Source organism: Pleurodeles waltl, chromosome 4_2, assembly GCF_031143425.1.
Source record: "Pleurodeles waltl isolate 20211129_DDA chromosome 4_2, aPleWal1.hap1.20221129, whole genome shotgun sequence".
In the NCBI taxonomy this organism is placed as follows: domain Eukaryota; kingdom Metazoa; phylum Chordata; class Amphibia; order Caudata; family Salamandridae; genus Pleurodeles; species Pleurodeles waltl.
Window position 1 is genome coordinate 614,487,190 of NC_090443.1, and position 18,173 is coordinate 614,505,362.

Here is an 18,173-nt window from a genome sequence, read left to right on the forward strand (position 1 = left end):
GGGTGGAGGCATCTGCCAACTCTAGGCTAATGCACCTAAAGGGCCATGCTCCTCCGTGTATAGACATATGGACGCCATTTCACCTGCACTGTGTAGTATATTCTCACTACTCAGGTGCAAATGGGCTGCCCAGTAGAAAAGACATAGGTGGTCATTACAACCCTGGCGGACGGTGATAAGGCGGTGGTAAGACCGCCAACAGGCCGGCGGAAAAAATGTGCTATTACGACCGTGGCGGAAACCGCCAACAAAGACAGCCACTTTAACACTCCGACCGCCACGGCGGTTCAAACAAACAGCTTGGCGGTCACCGCCAACAGACAGACGGAGGACAATGTACCGCCCATAGTATCACAACAGGCCATTCCGCCACCTTTTCCGGGGCGGATTCACCGTGGATAAAAACATGGCAGAAACAAGAATACCGAAGGAAAAACGCTCAACTCCACACACCCCACGAGGACGCCATGGATCCGGAACTCCAAATTCTACCTGCAATAGTCTTCCTGCTCCTCTACCAGGAGCATGAACGCTGGTGGCGAAGACCACGGTAAATACTGCACCTACGACACAGGGGAGGGGGGAGGGAAAGAACAGGGACACACACACGCAACACCCCCACCGTCACCCACTACAACACACACACTAATGCCTATCAATACATCACAGTTACACCCCCAAACCCACCGGAAGAATGCAAAGACAATAGAAATGAGTGTAACCATTGTAATATATTAAAAGCAAGTAGGCAGAAATATATATATACACCATGTACAAAATATATACCAAGCATAGTAGTCCAGGTAGTGCTCTAATAAAGTCCGTGGAACACTGGGACCACACGGTATGGGCGAGGCCCACACAAGATCCCCGACCATGACGGAGGGAACACAGCAGGGGCATCAGAGAACAACTAAACAGGCACCTCAGGGGAAGGGAAAGGGGGGGCACCTCAGCCGCTTGAGTGCACGATGCCAAATCCACGAGGGGGGCCACATGCCCACTGTTCAATCCTGGGGAGTGCAAAGCCACAGTCTCTCGAGTCTCTACAGTGGGTGGTTTGCCCACTGTTCAATCCTGGGGAGTGCAAAGCCACAGTCTCTCAAGTGGATGACTCCACTGGTTCTGGAGGGGGCATGGTGCCCAGAGTGCTTCATCCTGCCAAGGACAGAGGTAGTGGATGCCTTTCTCCACTGGTTCTGGAGGGGGCTTTGTGCCCCGAGTGCTTCATCCTGCTAAGGACAGCGGTAGTGGATGCCTTTCTCCACTGGTTCTGGAGGGGGCTTTGTGCCCAGAGTGCATCATTCACCCCGTGAAGCACTCAGTTACGTCAGTGCCCTTGTCGCTCATGGGCCAGCGGTGCTTGAGACGGTGGTGCCCTGTTCAGCGGTGCTTTACACGGCGGTGCCCTGTTCAGCGGTGCTTGAGACGGCAGTGCCCTGTGCAGCGGTGCTTGAGGTGGCGGTCTCCATTGCAGGGACTCAGCTGCTGGTGGTCCTTCATGGCCGAGCGGGGCTTTTGCTGGCGGTCCTTCATGGCCCAGCGAGGCTTTTGCTGGTGGTCCTTCATAGCCCAGTGGGGCTTTTGCTGGCAGTCCTTCATGGCCCAGCTGGGCTTTTGCTGGCGGTCCTTCATGGCCCAGCGGAGCTTTTGCTGGCTGTCCTTCATGGCCCAGCAGGGCTTTTGCTGGCGGTCCTTCATGGCCCAGCGGGGCTTTTGCTGGCGGTCCTTCAAGGCCCAGCGGGGCTTTTTCTGGCGGTCCTTCATGGCCCAGCGGGGCTTGTGCTGGCGGTGGCCTCCTAGGCAGCTGGGCCTGTGCTGGCGGTGGCCTCCTGGGCAGGTGGGCTTGTGCTGGCGGTGGCCTCCTGGGCAGGTAGGCTGGTGTGGCGGTCCTGTCCTGGGCAGGTGGGCTGGTGCTGGCGGTCCTGTCCTGGGCAGCTCGGCTTGTACTGACGGTCCTGTCCTGGGCAGGTGGGCTGGTGCTGGCGGTCCTGTCCTGGGCAGCTGGGCTTGTGCTGGCGGTCCTGTCCTGGACAAGTGGGCTGGTGCTGGCGGTCCTGTCCTGGGCAGCTGGGCTGGTGCTGGCAGGCCTGTCCTGGGCAGGTGGGCTGGTGCTGGCGGTCCTGTCCTGGGCAGGTGGGCTGGTGCTGGCGGACCTGTCCTGGGCAGGTGGGCTGGTGCTGGCGGTCCTGTCCTGGGCAGCTGGGCTTGTGCTGGCGGTCCTGTCCTGGGCAGGTGGGCTGGTTCTGGCAGTCCTGTCCTGGGCAGCTGGGCTGGTGCTGGAGATGGCCTCCTGGGCAGCGGGAATGATGGCGGTCTTCTCCGCCGTGCTGCTCTTCCCAGACTTGCCGGGTTTCTTGTGGCCCTTCCCCACCTTGGAAGGCGTCACAGCTGACTCCACACTCCCACCGGGACAACTGGGAGCGGCTTTGGTGGCTGGGGTCTTCCCCCTCTCCCGCCATGCACTGGCCAACTTCTGATGGTTCACAGGTGGGGGACTGTCTGTGCTGTGGCTCCGTGCCACACTGGCTGCCCTGGTGGCCGGTACACTCCAGATTCCAGTGACTACAGGCACCACTGGTCCCGGAGATGTTGTGGCTGAGGTGCTAGTTCTGGACCTAGGAGATGGACGGGGTGTGGGAGGTGTGGGAAAGAGGTCAAGGTTGGAAAGGAAAAGCTTTTTTGACACACTGGGACGGGTAGCTGGAGGGGGTTTGGGAGTGGAGGAAGAGGTGGTGGTTGTAGAAGGTGTTCGTTTGCTGACTTTGGATGAAGGTGCATGCGCTGGAGGCTGTCGTGAGGTGGATGGTTGTTGGGTGGGAGTGTGCCTGCGTTTGTGCATCTTGGGAGGTGGCGTCACAGACACACTGGGAGAGGACACAGGGGACGTGTGAATGGTAGTGGGGGTGGTGACTGCACGTGAGCAGGGTGTGGTGGTGTGGTGGTGGGTGTGCTGGAGAGGGACGTAGTGGCTGTAGAGGTAGTGGCTGTAGAGGTGTGAGTGTAGACGAGACAGGGAGGGAGGAGGGAGATGAGGAGGAGGGGGACACAGTGGAGGCAGTGGATGTTGGTGTGTCTGCATGTGTGTGATGCTTGTGTGAGTGCCTGTGGCATGTGTGGTGCTTATGTTTGCCTGAGTTTCCCTTGTGTGTTGACTTGTGTGCATGCTGGTCTGTAGGTGTGCTTGGGATAGGCTGGGGTAAAGGGGATTGGGTCGGGTGGAGGAAGTTGGAGGGGGAGGCTAGACACAGGGACAATGGCTGCCATCAGTGTTGAGGCCAGAGTCTGAAAAGCTCGCTGAAGGGCCCCCTGACCAGAATGAACACCCTCCAGGAATGCATTTGTTTTTTGCAACTGCCTTTCTACACCCTGGATGGCATTCAAAATGGTAGACTGCCCAACAGTGAGGGACCTGAGGAGGTCAATGGCCTCCTCACTGAGGGCAGCAGGGGTGACTGGGGCAGGGCCTGAGGTACCTGGGGTGAAGGTGATGCCCACCCTCCGGGTGAGCGGGTACGGGGCAAAGGCTGAAGGGCTGCTGGGAGGGTGGTGGTGGCAGCTGTACCTGTAGATGGGGGTGGCACAGATGTTGCCACCACCGCAAGGGAGCTCCCATCAGAGTATGAGTCTGTGTCACTGGTCTCAGCTCCTGTCCCCGCCGCGGAGCTCCCCTCGCCCTCCGTCCCACTGGAGAAGTCCGAGTCCATAGTGTGGCCCTCCATGGCCATGTGAGATGCAGCCCCCTGGTGCTCCGGTGACACTGCTCCTCCGCCTTATGATGCTAATGCACACAAGAACAGGGCGACCACAAAAAGGGGGGGACGACAGAAGAAAGACATGTTCAGTGCATGCATTACCGCTACTGCTGGCGGACACGACAGACACAGAAGCCCCCTGCACTACGCCACGCTCTTGGGCTCCACTGTTCAATTCCTGGGAAATGGCCTACAAGGCTATAGATGACATCTGCACACATAGATGACACAGGGGCATGACTAGGTGTACTTGGCACTCTACAGAGGTGGGGTTCCACATGGCCTGCCTTACGGAGGGACCTTGCCTACGGAACTCGCCCTGGCCTATGGAAACCCACAGCCCACCTCCCCCACCCAGACCCCTCCACTGCGCGCAAAGTCAGCAGAATGAGAGTGTACTCACCCCCTTGTTGCTGCTGTGATGCCCTCAAGCACCCATCCAACTCCGGGTAGGTCACCACCAGGATCTTAAACATCGGGGGGTCATGGTGCGACGGGCACCCCTCCCACGTTGGGAGGCCATCCCCAGCTGAGCCTCCGCCGTCTTCTTGCTCCAGCGGCGAATGTCCTCCCATCTTTTCCGGCAGTGGGTGCTCCGTCTGTGGTAGACCCCTAGGGTCCGGACGTCCTTGGCGATGGCACGCCAAATATCTTTTTTCTGGTGGGTGCTACATGAAATGTACAGGGGGAAGAGTAAGTTATTGCCAACTGCACCGTCAAAGTGATTGGCCCCCATCCCTACCCTTGCCATGTGGCACATGCATTCACCGTCATTTCATGCAAGTTTCTCCAACTCCTCCGATGTGAAGGCAGGGGCCCTTTCCCCAGACACTCGAGCCATTGTCTCTTCCAGACCGAGGTCACAGCAGCACTTGCAGTGTAGGTCCTCTCCTGTCGAAGATCAGGTATCGAGTGATTCAACAGATAGAAAATGGTGGTCACGTCCGCGGCGGTGCATACCGTCACTGCCGGCGTACATCGTCATTGGCTCCTGGGACCCATAGGGTCCAATGTTAACCAATGCAGCATTGCGCTGCGGTCTTCGACCGCCTACCGCAACGGTGTACAACGCCAGCGCAGTTACCTCCCATCCCATTGTCCCACTTTAGATGTCAGGCAGCCGCCATTTCAGGGGCCCACATGGCTTCATTTACAACTATGCCACACATACCTAGGCCTAGACTCAACACACATACAGGCCACTTTTTGTGTATTAAAGGTGTTCTGTGTAAACTGTGGGTAATTACCTCTGAGTTGTTTGACTCCGTGCTCGCTGTTGTCCTTCATAGGCACCGTCTGCTGGGACATGTGAGGAGATGGAGGCATCCTCCGGTGTACCAACCGTTGGTGGACCTGTCGACAATGGAGGAAAGACATGTGATTATCACATACAGGCTTGACTGTGCCACAATCCTGGAACTGTGTACCCAGTTGGAGCCAGACCTGATGTCAGCAATCCGCCATCCCACAGAAATCCCCCCTCAAGTGCAGGTGCTGTCAGTGCTCCATTTCCTTGCAAATGGGTCATTTCAAACAACAGTGGCCATAGCATCAGGTATGTCCCAGCCTATGTTTTCCAACGTGTTGTCCAGAGTGTTGTCTGCCCTTCTGAAACACATGCGGTGCTACATTGTTTTCCCTCAGGTGGAGGATTTGCCTACAGTGAAAGGTGATTTCTATGCCCTGGGACATATCCTCAACATCATAGGTGCCATTGATGGGACCCATGTGGCTTTGGTACCCCCCCCACAGGAGTGAACAGGTGTACAGAAACTGGAAGAGTTATCATTCCATGAATGTACAGATCGTATGTTTGTCAGACCAGTACATCTCCCATGTGAATGCCATGTTCCCTGGCTCAGTGTATGACGCCTACATCCTGCGGAATAGCAGCATCCCTTATGTGATGGGTCAGCAACAGAGGCACCGTGTGTGGCTATTAGGTGAGCACCTGGAAGCAAGACAGTGGGAATGGTTGTCTGGGTCTGGGGATATCCCTACAGGTTAGTGCGTGTCTAACAGTTGTCCCTCACCATTTGCAGGTGACTCTGGTTACCCCAGCCTGTCATAGTTACTGACCCCAGTGAGGAATCCCAGGACAAGGGCAGAGGAATGCTACAATGAGGCACATGGGCGAACTAGGAGGGTGATCGAGCGGACCTTCGGCCTCCTGAAGGCCAGGTTCCGGTGCCTCCATATGACAGGTGGATCCCTATTCAACTCACCAAAGAAGGTGTGCCAGATCATCGTGGCCTGCTGTATGCTTCACAACTTGGCTTTGCGACGACAGGTGCCTTTTCTGCAGGAGGATGGTCCAGATGGCGGTGTTGTGGTAGCTGTGGAGCCTGTGGACAGTGAAGACGAGGAAGCAGAGGAAGAAGACATGAAAAACAGGGACTCAGTGATCCAGCAATATTTCCAGTGAGACACAGGTAAGAGTACAGACCTGCCTACTACATGTACTTATACACTACTGCCTCTCTACTATCTCTCGTTTTCACCCAGTGTATGGTCACTGAGTTGTCACTTTCCCTTACGATTTCACAGATGTGGGTCCCACTGTGTGACATCTGCTTAGATTCCTCATGGACTAGAGCTGTGTGACATAGGTATGTTGACATTACAATTGAAAGAACATTTTGTCACTTTAATTGCTAATACACTATTTCGAAATCACAGACAGACTCCAGATTGTTTTCTGCTTTAAGTGTGTTTATTTAAGTGCTCAATATTGGAGGGGGTAGTAAAATGGTGAGGGGTGATGGCGGAGGAATGTCCATGGCAGAGTCCAGTCTATTAGTCTCACAGGTGCATTGCACATATGGGCATAGGAAGTGGAGCTGGGGCAGTTTAAGTATGGACAGGGTGACAAAGTGGGACAGTAGGATGACAATCAGGGTGGTCTCATTTCTTGGCGGGGGTCTTGGCATTGTGCTCTGTCTTTGTCCTGGATCTCAAGGACTGTTTGCGGGGTGGTTCTCCCTCTCCAGGGGCTGGGGTGCTGGTGTGGTGGTCCTGTGGCGGGCGTCCTGTCCACTTGCGCCGGCGGAGGTGGTGGGTCGTCCATTGATACTAGTGTCAGGGGCCCCCTTGTAGCGCCACAGTGTCCCTCCTGGTGTTGAGTACTTCCTTCAGCACCCCTACGATGGTGCCCAGGGTGGAGCTGATGGTTCTGAGTTCCTCCCTGAAGCCCATATACTGTTCCTCCTGCAGGCGCTGGGTCTCCAGAAACTTGGCCAGTCTCCTGGGAGTGGTGGTAGGCTCCCATGATGGAGGAGAGGGCCTCGTGGAGAGTAGGTTCCCCTGGCTTGTCCACCCCCTGTCGCACAGCAGCCCTCCCAGTTCCCCTGTGTTCCTGGGCCTCCGTCCCCTGGACTGTGTGCTCACTACCACTGCCCCCAGATCCCTGTTGTTGTTGTGGTGGTGGGGTAGTCTGAGTTCCCTGTAGTGGTGGACACACTGCTGATTGACGTGTCCTGGGGACGGAGGTATGGGCTCGCTGGGTGGGAGCTGTGCTGGTGTTTCCAGAGGGGGGAAGCTCTGTAGTGGCCTGTGACTGTGTGATGGGAACCGACTGTCCCGAGGTCCCCGATGGGCCGGGCTGGTCATCAGGATCCAGTTGGACAGAGCTGCTGTCATCACTGTGGGCCTCTTCTGTTGGTGGTGTGGACATGTGTGGACCCTCCTGTCCGGTGACGTTGGGTAGGGGTCCTAAAGGGGTATAAAAGGATGTTTATTACATCTGTGTGTGGCATGGTCTGCAATGGGTGGGTGACCGTGAACGCCAGTGCTTGCATTCCTGTGTGGGTCCTTGTGTGATGATGGTTTAGGGGGGTGTATGGGTATGTGCAGTGGTAATGCTTTAGTGATGGGTGTCCATGCTTTGTTGTTGCATGCAGGGCTTGGTGTTGGGATGGGTGGTTTGTGATGTTGGGACATATGTGAGGAGTTGGAGTGCTGGGGGTGAGGGTGAGGGTGGGAGTATGTGCTGGCATGCAGGTAGGGTGGGGGATGTAATAGTTAAGATTTGACTTACCAGAGTCCATTCCTCCAACTACTCCTGCGAGGCCCTCAGGATGCAGAATCGCCAAGACCTGCTCCTCCCATGTTGTTAGTTGTGGGGGAGGAGGTGGGAGTCCGCTGAACTGCCAGGTGGTGTCTTGAGACCACGGAATGCACCTTTCCCTGTAGGTCGTTCCACCTCTTCCTGATGTCCTCACGATTTCTTGGGTGCTGTCCCACTGCGTTGACCCTGTCCACTATTCTTCGCCATAGCTCCATTTTCCTTGCAATTGAGGTGTGCTGCACCTGTGATCCGAATAGCTGTGGCTCTACCCGGACGATTTCCTCCACCATGACCCTGAGCTCCTCCTCCGAGAACCTGGGGTGTCTTTGCCGTGCCATGGGGTGGTGTAGGTGATGTGTGGGGTGGAGTGTGGGGTGATAAGTGTGCTGATATGTAGTGGGGTGTTGTGTGAGGTGTGTGGAAGTTCTGTGGTTGATGGTGTTGTGTGCCTGTGGATGCTAGTATTGTTGATGGTGGTGTCTCTCTGTGTGCTTCTTTCTCAATTGTGGTCGTAGGGGTTTGTGGGTGATGTGGGTGTGTGTTTTATATTGTATTGGGTGTGTGGGAGTGGTATGTGTATGTGTCTCAGGTGTGTTTATTTTGATTCGTCCAATGTGGCTGTTTTGTTCATGTGTGTGTATTTTGAGCGCGGCGGGTGTGTACCGCCAATGGAATACTGCGGTTGAAAGACCGTCGCGTGGATTCATGGGTCGTGATAGTGTGGGCGTATTTCTGTCGGCGTGACGGTGGAGGTTTTGTTTTCGCCAGTTTATCACTGACCTTTGGTGTGGCGGACTTGTGTGGGTGTCTAGATTTTGGCAGATTAAAAACTGTGGGTCATAATTGCTGTGGCGGATTTTCACGCCCGTGGCGGTGTGTTGGTGGTCTTCTGCACGGCGGTAAGCGGCATTTACCACCAATGTTGTAATGAGGGCCATAGTCTTCAGTAGGGCCCAAATTAAGGTCACATTGCAGAATACATGGGCTGGACATTGTCAGATCACAACCCCTTACGAATCACTGGCATGGAGGACACATCAAGGAACCCAATAAGTGTTATCTATGCTCCAGATGAGCCATTAGTGAACACACAACAGGGAATTAATACTGTATTGTTTGCTTATTACGAGACCCTGCAGGATGTCCCCATTCCCTTATAGACTAAATAACAGTACCAAACATCACTGAAACTCAGCAATTAGGTCTGGATGCGCCAATAACTATCCTAGAGATTGGACTGGCCTTCAAATAAGTGACAAAGCGTAGGACTCCCAGTACAGATGGCCTCCCTGTAGAATTTTATGACACCTACACTGAAGGGTTAGCACAGCAATTATTGCAAGTATAAGCTGATGCTAGAGCTCCATCAGCTCTAGCAACAGTACCTCCATGAGCAAAGCACTGATCATGGTTGTTAAAAACACAGCTTCCAATTGACAGAGGTACACTCCCTATCAGAACAGGAAGCACAATCCTTGTCATGGTAAATCACAACACACGCTTAATTAACCTGTGCTTACCCCCTGGTAGCTGGGCACAGAGCAGTCAGTTTAACTCAAGAAGCAATGTGCTAAGTATTTGTGCAACATTTCAAACAGTAATACCGTGGAAACACCACACAAAAAATACCACACCTGGTTAGAAATCGGAGCTTCATTTAAGGAGCAGAACAAGACCAAAATTACAAAAATCCAATAAGTAGAAGTTTGGATATGATTTTTTTTTAAATAAACTGAATTGTAGTGCGTAAAAGCGGAAAGCACAAATAGGCTATCTGGTCACACTGAAGTGGGTCAAATCTGAAAAGTCAGGCTGATTGCCATGGAGTGTGGGTCAGATACAAGGACTAGTCTTGGCCTGCTGGAACCGTACCTTGGTTCACGGTAGCGTCGACGTCAAGAACAAGATGCGAGGAGCAAAGGAGGCATCATCATCGATCCTTGGGATACGGGTGTTGCATCAGCTCTGAATCACCCAGTCAAAGATGTGTCGGAACTGAAGGTGCTGCACCATACTGACAGCGATGCAATACATTCGAACCTCATATCAGTGGCGATGTGTCATCATTAATGGAGATGCGCTGGTTCTGAGAGGTGCGGCCGTACTGATGAATGGATTCTGGACTGGAACAGCACTTTATCCCTGCTTTCAAGAGCCCAGGACTGGACTGGTACCACTTGGCAGGGCAAGACTCACAGATGGTAGAGTCCAAGTGTTGTAGGTGATGGGTTGGAAGCCCTTTGTGTTCCTGAGACTTCCGCAGAACAGGAGACAAGTCAGTGAGCCCTTGGAGTCACTCTGGTTCTACGTTCAAGTTCTGTGGGTCCAGTCCTTCTCACCCAGGCAAGGAGGGCAGCAGGCAGCAGGCAGCTGGTCACCACAGCAAGAAAGCAGTTCTTCCAGAACAGCAGTCCAGCAGAGTAGCAGTCCTTGCAGTAACACAGCAGTCCTTCTTCCTGGCAGAGCATCCGCAGGTTCAGAAGTGTACTGAGTGAGTTGGTAGGATCCAAAATCTAGTTTGTATACCCAGTGATCCCTTTGATGTGGGGAAGACTTCATTAAAGGGCTTTGAAGTCCACAGAGGTCCTCCCTGCCTGCCTTGGCTACAGACTCAGCAGTCCTCTGTGTGGGGTCAGGATACAGCTTATTCAGCTGTAAATATGAGGCTATGGTCAACTCCTCCTTCCCATCCTGCCAAGGATGCCCATCAGGATGTTGACAGCCCATCATTCACAACTTTGCTCCCTTTGTGTGTGACTCTCTAGAGGGAATACACAAGCCAACTGTCACTCTACCCCAGATGGATATTGGAGACAGGCTGCAGGCACACAGGTCGAAGAGCAGGAAAATTCAACATTCACAAAGTAGCATTTTCAGAATTGTAACAATAAAATCTGACTTTACCATTGGTGATTATCTAAGACATTTAAGGTAGAATGTTCCCTTGGCAGAAGAGCATGATGTAATATTTTAAACCTCCAGACATGACTAAACTGCATATACAAAGATCAAACAAAAACATTTAATATTATACTTGGTTCTAAATGAGAGAGTTTTACTTAGTACTGCCCAAATAGTAGAACGCTGAATAAAAAGGTGTATTCTCCCAGCCTTAATACTTCTCAGACCCTTACGAAAAGACACATTTTCATGCAAGTACATTGGCACTTATGTATCATGGATTCTTAATAGAAATGTAAACCACATATAATTCACTGTGGCTGATTGAAGATACAACTATTGTATATGTACTAATACAGTTGGCACAATATAACAAAAATGGAGCTCGAGATTACCAAACTTACCTTCTCTAAGAGTTGTTTTAGCTGCTTACTTTTGGCATCCCTAGAGCATAGATTTTGCTCTGGTGCAACAACAGTGCAAATACATCTCCCGTCCGAATCCTGTGCGGAGCTGTAAACTTGCCACCCCTCCTTTGGACTTACTTGTGCCTGTGTGAGAAAAAACAAAAATGTCCTAAATCTGCACACCCAGTATGGTATGTATTATTTTCTGCATTCGTTCCATGATAACTACTGTTATTTATTAAATCCTATTGCCCACATTACAGAAGTCATATGTCTGATTGACGCTTCAATTGCATTTACGGCGGTATCAGGGGCACTCCACCTTGTGTTGCATTTCTGCATTCAATCCCTGTTCATTTTTGTTACTTCTTAAATGTTACTTCCACATTACAGAAGTCTTGTCTGTATACTACCAAACGGAAGTTCCAAGTACATTTAGGGACGTATCAGGGACGGTTGTCTGCGCAATGATAATGGTAAATGTGGGTGTGTCCAACCAAAGGAAAGCCTCTATGGTCGGACAGCACTGTATATCATTGTCAGGACTGTGCTTGGTGTGGCATAAATGAGTTTCGTTCCATTCCCAAAAAGATTCAAAAACAAATTTTGTATTTACAGGTAGGCAGTGGATAAACAGAAAGGCATATCTACCTTTGGTCGATCTGCAGACATATTGGGGGTCATTCTGACTTTGGCGGGCGGCGGAATACCTCTGCGCGGTCAAAAGACCGCTGCGGTAATTCTGAGTTTCCCGCTGGGCTGGCGGGCGACCGCCAGAAGGCCGCCCGCCAGCCCAGCGGGAAACACCCTTCCATGAGGATGCCGGCTCCGAATGGAGCCGGCGGAGTGGAAGGGGTGCGACGGGTGCAGTTGCACCCGTCGCGATTTTCAGTGTCTGCTTGGCAGACACTGAAAATCTTGGTGGGGCCCTGTTAGGGGGCCCCACAACACCCATTACCGCCAGCCAGGTTCTGGCGGTCAAAACCGCCAGAACCAGGCTGGCGGTAAGGGGGTCGGAATCCCCATGGCGGCGCTGCCTGCAGCGCCGCCATGGAGGATTCCCTAGGGCAGCGAGAAACCGGCGGGAAACCGGCGGGACACCGCCGGTTTGCCGTTTCTTACCGCAGCTGTACCGCCGCGGTCAGAATGCCCATGGATGCACCGCCAGCCTGTTGGCGGTGCATCTGCGGTCCCCGGCCCTGGCGGTAGTCAACCGCCAGGGTCGGAATGACCCCCATTATCAGGGGGCTGGACGGGCAAATTTTATCTGGGCCAGTTAACTTTATTAAATTAATTTCTGCTTGTAAACGAGACAGAAGCACCTAAAGCAGTGGTTCCCAACCTGTGATCCGGGGACCCCTGGAGTTCCGCGAAGCCTTCTCAGGGGTCTGCGACTGCCTAGAAAATTAAAACATATTAACAGATTAGGTCCCCAGCTTTCAGTTATGACTCAATGCGGGGGTCCCCAGATTCCAATTATGATTCAGTGAGGGGTCCCCAGGTTCTAGTAATGATAAAGTGGAGGTCCACAGACCTAAAGCACAGCCCTACTTTAGGGACCCAAATAGTACACAATGAAGGTGCATAACCTATATCTAATACTCACAAGGTTACATAACATTAAAAAAATCACGCTCAAGTTCTCAAAATGTCTACGTTTTAAATGTTCATTATGTTCGGCATGTGGTAGGGCGTATGGATATTTGATTTTTTGACAGCGTATTTTATTAGCACCATCTGCAACACCTTCGCAGCAGTTTCCTTAGAAACAACTGGAAAGTGCCTAATTAGGCTTTAGAATGTATCTGATGAAGCACTTTAAATATGTAGCAAAATACATGCAACCAGTAAAATGCCAGGTGTTATTAGTTTGCTAAAAACCTGTAGGAAAATCTTTTGGTGTTGCTCTTAGAAAACCAATTAATGAGGTTTATTGTAGGAACAAAGTACTTGCACTGTTGAATAATTTCAATTATAGTGAGGACCGTACAAATCGCAGAATTTGCATGGAAAAAGTCTTCTTGCACTTGTTGTGATAAAAGAAAATGAAGCCACTTTTTCCTTGGCATAACAAAGCACTGCAAACCTTTTCAAATATAAATCCAGACATTCCAAATTACACTGTGCTAAAAAGTGGGCAGCAGGATGATTGAGCCTTTCAAGTTGATTAAAATGTTTGTTTCGTCCAGAGCATTCTTTTAAAATGGCTAATGTGGAAAATGTATCTCCTTGTTACTCAATTAATTTGTTTAACCTTACATCTGTTTCCTCGACTATTTTTTCACTTCCAAAAAAAGAAGAAATACAATCACAAACGCATCCTGAACCTTTAATTCCGTGGGCAATCGTCTGATTGGCCTCGATAAATTGTAAACCTGACTCTGGAGCACATCCAACAGGAATGGGTGCCTAGATGGAGGGACGTTTTACTTTCTGTTAAGTTGTGGGACAACATTGGCAACCACTAGTCACCGAGCTGAAAACGGTCTTAATTAGCCTTATTACGTCTAGTTATGCGTGGAATGCAGTGGGAAGTCTGCTGGTCCTTTTATATATTTTCTTTTCTCCTTTATTTCTAACGATGCTCTCTACTGGTTCGCTTCGTTCTAGTAGAGTTTAAAGACCACTACATTTCTATTGCGTGTATTAGTCCAATTTGCCAATTACTTTTAATTCCTGACATAAATGTTTTGAAGATCATCCCACTTCTTCTGTACTCTTCAACTAAAACGCTCACAGGGATATCATTTTTAGGTCTGGCCTAGAGGCAGTTTTATTGCCTCGCCTGCCTTATGCAAAAAAAATATTTAGAAATGTATAAATATATACTTACATATGGAGTGTAGGGCGAGGTATCATATCCATGTATCTGTTAAATTGACATTTACATTGTGTTTCCTCTAGCCACTCCCAACAGCTTGTGATAATGGGTCAGCCCATTTCAGCCATGGGCTCTCTTGCACTGCAAGTAAAGACGTTTTGCTTGATTGTATATGCAGCCTAAAAAGTGGTACACTTCACTTCTACTGGTGGGCCAAATTCCTCTTTGAGATTTTTTAAATGTACTATCTCGTTTTTCCTTATAAACGTTTAATTTCTAATATATGTGCTTCACAAAACACACTTCACGCTCTCCAATGCCAGATTTATTGGATTTGCTAGTACTCATTTTCTGAGGGGAATAAAAAAACAAAGCCAAAAGGAGAGCTAAACCAAATAGTGTTTCCTTAACAGGAAAAATGCAATGCAATTTCATGTGAGAGCTGTTACAACTATATTAACCCCACATTTTCCCACAAATTGGACAAGCTCCATGTTGTAAAGTACATCTGTAAAGGAACCTTAAACCAATTAATCAACTTCCTTAAAAATGCCCTCCCATGCCAGATATTCTCTCCAGCTCTCCATTTTCACCTCTTGTAAATTTGGGAATATTAGAAAAACATGGAGTTTATTCTTAGTGTTAGGTCTCATCTTGTTGAACCTGTTCTTCTCTCTAAATGTCAAATTTATGTGAAAGCCATTTGTCCTGTTGTTACAGATTTTTGCATCAGCCATCTGCGTAGGAAGAGATATCACTGGTTTCCCATCCATAGCACCCTGTGCTGCTTGCCAATCCCAGTACCTACACAATGGTGGCTGCAATGCAGATACACAGCAGTCATGCCACTGGCACAACAAAGACAAACCCAAGATAAGCCCACCTGTGCCCGTCTGCACCAGGACTGCACCCAGTGCCAGGAACCCTGGTTCTCCCTTTACCCACCACTACCCTGCCAGGCTCTTCTGTGCTCTTATCCTCAGCTGCCGCTTGCTGCACAGCTGCCACACCACACAACATGGAACATGCTTTTACATGCTTCTCCTGCAAGTTCTTATGCACTCTCCTATACTCTATACCCACCACTCCTGCACAAACAGCACCCAACACCCCATTCATCCACAATCACACAAATCAGCCACCCACTCTCATACAGGCTAAACACCACCCATACAATATGCCACACTCATGTGCTAGCTCCTCAACACAAACTCACTCACCGAATATGCCACAGAGAGATGGGACCGAATGCATAACCCTGCTACAGATCTGCTCTTCCTCATGGAAGCATGGCTAAACCCAACCTCTGCAATAGAAATCACTACAGTCAGCCCTGCTGGCTGCAAGATAACCAGGCAAAGCCCAGAGGTGGAGTCACCATCATATTCAAAGATACAATCTGCTGCACCACCTACATGAACACCCCCACTGGCTACATAGAACACTTCACATTCAAGATACACATCACACCCAACGTCTCCCTGGGTGGAACCCTGTTATCCAGACCAACAGAATGCTTTATCTCTTTTGCCAGCGACATTACAGACATTGTTGCCACCCTCATTATAATCAGCACCTTTGTCTTCCTCAGAGACCTTCACTTTTAACTAGAAGACCGCACCACCCAACCCTATGGCTCTTCATAAAGCCTTGGAAACCTTGGCCTTGCCTAGCACATTACCAAACCCACCTACATTGCTGAATACCTATTGGACCTCATTTCGTTCTCAATCAGCAACATCACAGTTGACAAGCCAGCAACTATGACCTGAACAGACAATGCTGTCATCAGTTTCAGCATACCCATCCCACACCACTACAGACCTAAAACAACTGGAACCACCCACTGCAACTGGAAAAGCATTACAGAAGAAAAGTGGGCTCCCCCCTCCACACACCAGTTGAAGCACACAAGCAACTTGCTGAAAGTCATCAAACACATCAACAGATAGATCACAGCATGGGCTAAAACACTTGCTCCCATCAAGTGCAATCCTATGGTAAGAGCCTGATCACCCCAAGACATCACCAATAAAGACATATTCAAATCAGCCCCATGGCACTCCCACGAGCAGATATGGCACACAGCTCTTGCATATCACACCAATGCTGGCACTAACAGCAGGAAAGTTTCACCATCAACAAAGATTTCACCACATCACCTGCCACATCTAGCAATATTACTCACCCTCAAAACCCTTGCAAGAAGCTCTCAAATTGTACTCTAAAAATAGTCACCTTCATGCAGCACACATTTGACCCTGAACCAGACCCCATCAAGGTGACAGCTCAAACACCACCGAAGAACAAACCCTGAACGTGTGACCTACAGTCACCATGAACAGACTTGCTGCCACCACAAAGTTATCCACTCGGAAGTACCATCTGAGCTGTGTTCCCACCATGCCTTAACCAAGGGATTCCTTCCTATCAATGAAGTCAGCTTCAACCAATCCATTGACTCAGCCATATTTCCAGACTTCTGGAAACATGTCACTGTAATGCCCCTGCTCAAGAAACCATCTGATGACCCAGCCATGACTTCCAACTACAGACCCATCTTCCTCCAACTATGCCTGGCAAAGGTATTAGAGAAACTAATCAACCAATACCTCATGTACCCCCGCAGAAAGCACCAGCTCCTGGATACCACACAGTCTACATTAAGACCCAACCACAATACTGAAAAAGCACTCATCACTGCCACAAACAATAGCTGCATGATCCCTGACAGGAGACAAGCAGCCTTTATTCTCTTGGGCCTTTTTACAGCATTTGACACAGTCTCACACCCCATTCTCCTAAGATGCCCACACAAAGTTGGCATCCAAAAACCTGCTCTCCACTGAATCTGTTCTTTCTTCATGGATATTATGCAGGGTGTCAGTCTGACATTTTACTCTTCTGAAGCCTGCACACCTGTCTGCGGAGTGCCTCAAGGTTCATCGCTCAGCCCTTGCTTCTTCAAAATATACACGATCCCTCTAGTCAACATCATCTGCACACATGATATCAACATCATCTGCTATGCTGAAGACATGCAACTCATACTCTTGGACAAGATCTCCAACACAAGAAACAGTTTCACTGCCTGCATGACCAAAGTTGCTATCTAGATGAAAGCTGTCTCAAGCGCAACACCGACTATAGAAGTAGAGATCATCAGCAAGGACACCTCACCACAGTACTTAAACTGGTGGCCGGCTGCACTTGGAATAACACCCACACCCAGAACCCATGTCGGGAACCGCAGTACAGCAAATTGGCAAATTGGTCATGGCTGCATAGGTCAACACCACCACTGCATCCAGCTTACACAACCCGAGGATGCTGAGTTAGATCTTCAAATTTCACCCATGCAACACAAGACAAATTGTTGCTCATGCCCTGATGCCGATCAAGTAGAATACCCTCGTGTCGGGATCACCAAGCAGCTGTCTAGAAGACCACAAACGATTCGGAGCTCAGCAGCCATACTCATCCTTAACCTCCCACACAGAACTCACATCACACCACACTTCATGGAGGTCCTCTGGCTCTTGATACATAAACGTGCTCTTTCCAAACTCCTCAAACACACAGACAGGCACTAAATAACTTAGGCCTTACCTACCACACATTTCTTACCACCATCCACCCAGACACCTCCACTCTGCAGGTCTCCTACTTGTGCATATCCAAAGCATAAACAGAACCTGGTCAGGAGAATGAGAGTTCTGTTACATCACTCCTAGAGCATTGAATGGCATCCCACTCCATATCAGAGCCTTCTTCTCTCTTCTTGAATTTCACCAAATGTGGAATTCCTGCCTTTTCAATTAGCTTACCTATTATAGGTAGGGCTAGGCACACATGCCTGCTCAGCACCAGTGGGTTCTCAATGGTGATAGTGCATCTTAAAAATGCACATAACAGTACAGTGTGAATTTTTGAAATCTGATATAAATCAGCTGTGCAGCAGAAATTTCTAAGCATGGCCACTGGATCGACCCAGCTCCTGCGACTTCGTCCTGCATGCCCAGGATTTCAACGCATTGTCCCCAGGGGGTTCAAAAACCCCACAACCCGAAGAGGATCCCAGTCTATGCGCAGGAAAGCGACGCAAAGCCTGCCCAGCGTGAAAACTCAGACGCATCGTCTGTGTGCGGCGGAAGAGACATTGTTGCTTTTTAAGAACTAAAGACTTTCTATATCATTTCTAAGTGATCTTTCAACGTGTACTT

General features: G+C 50.1%; 1 protein-coding gene across 2 annotated transcripts in view; it reads right to left on the reverse strand.

Annotated features, from left to right (window-relative positions):
* OLFM3 (olfactomedin 3) overlaps nt 1-18,173 on the reverse strand; it is a 645,496-nt gene that overhangs the window by 233,870 nt on the left and 393,453 nt on the right. For both annotated transcript variants that reach the window (XM_069232188.1, XM_069232187.1), the window contains exon 2: nt 11,127-11,273. In XM_069232188.1, coding sequence (XP_069088289.1) covers nt 11,127-11,273 — 147 coding nt within the window. The remainder of the gene's footprint in view (nt 1-11,126; nt 11,274-18,173) is intronic.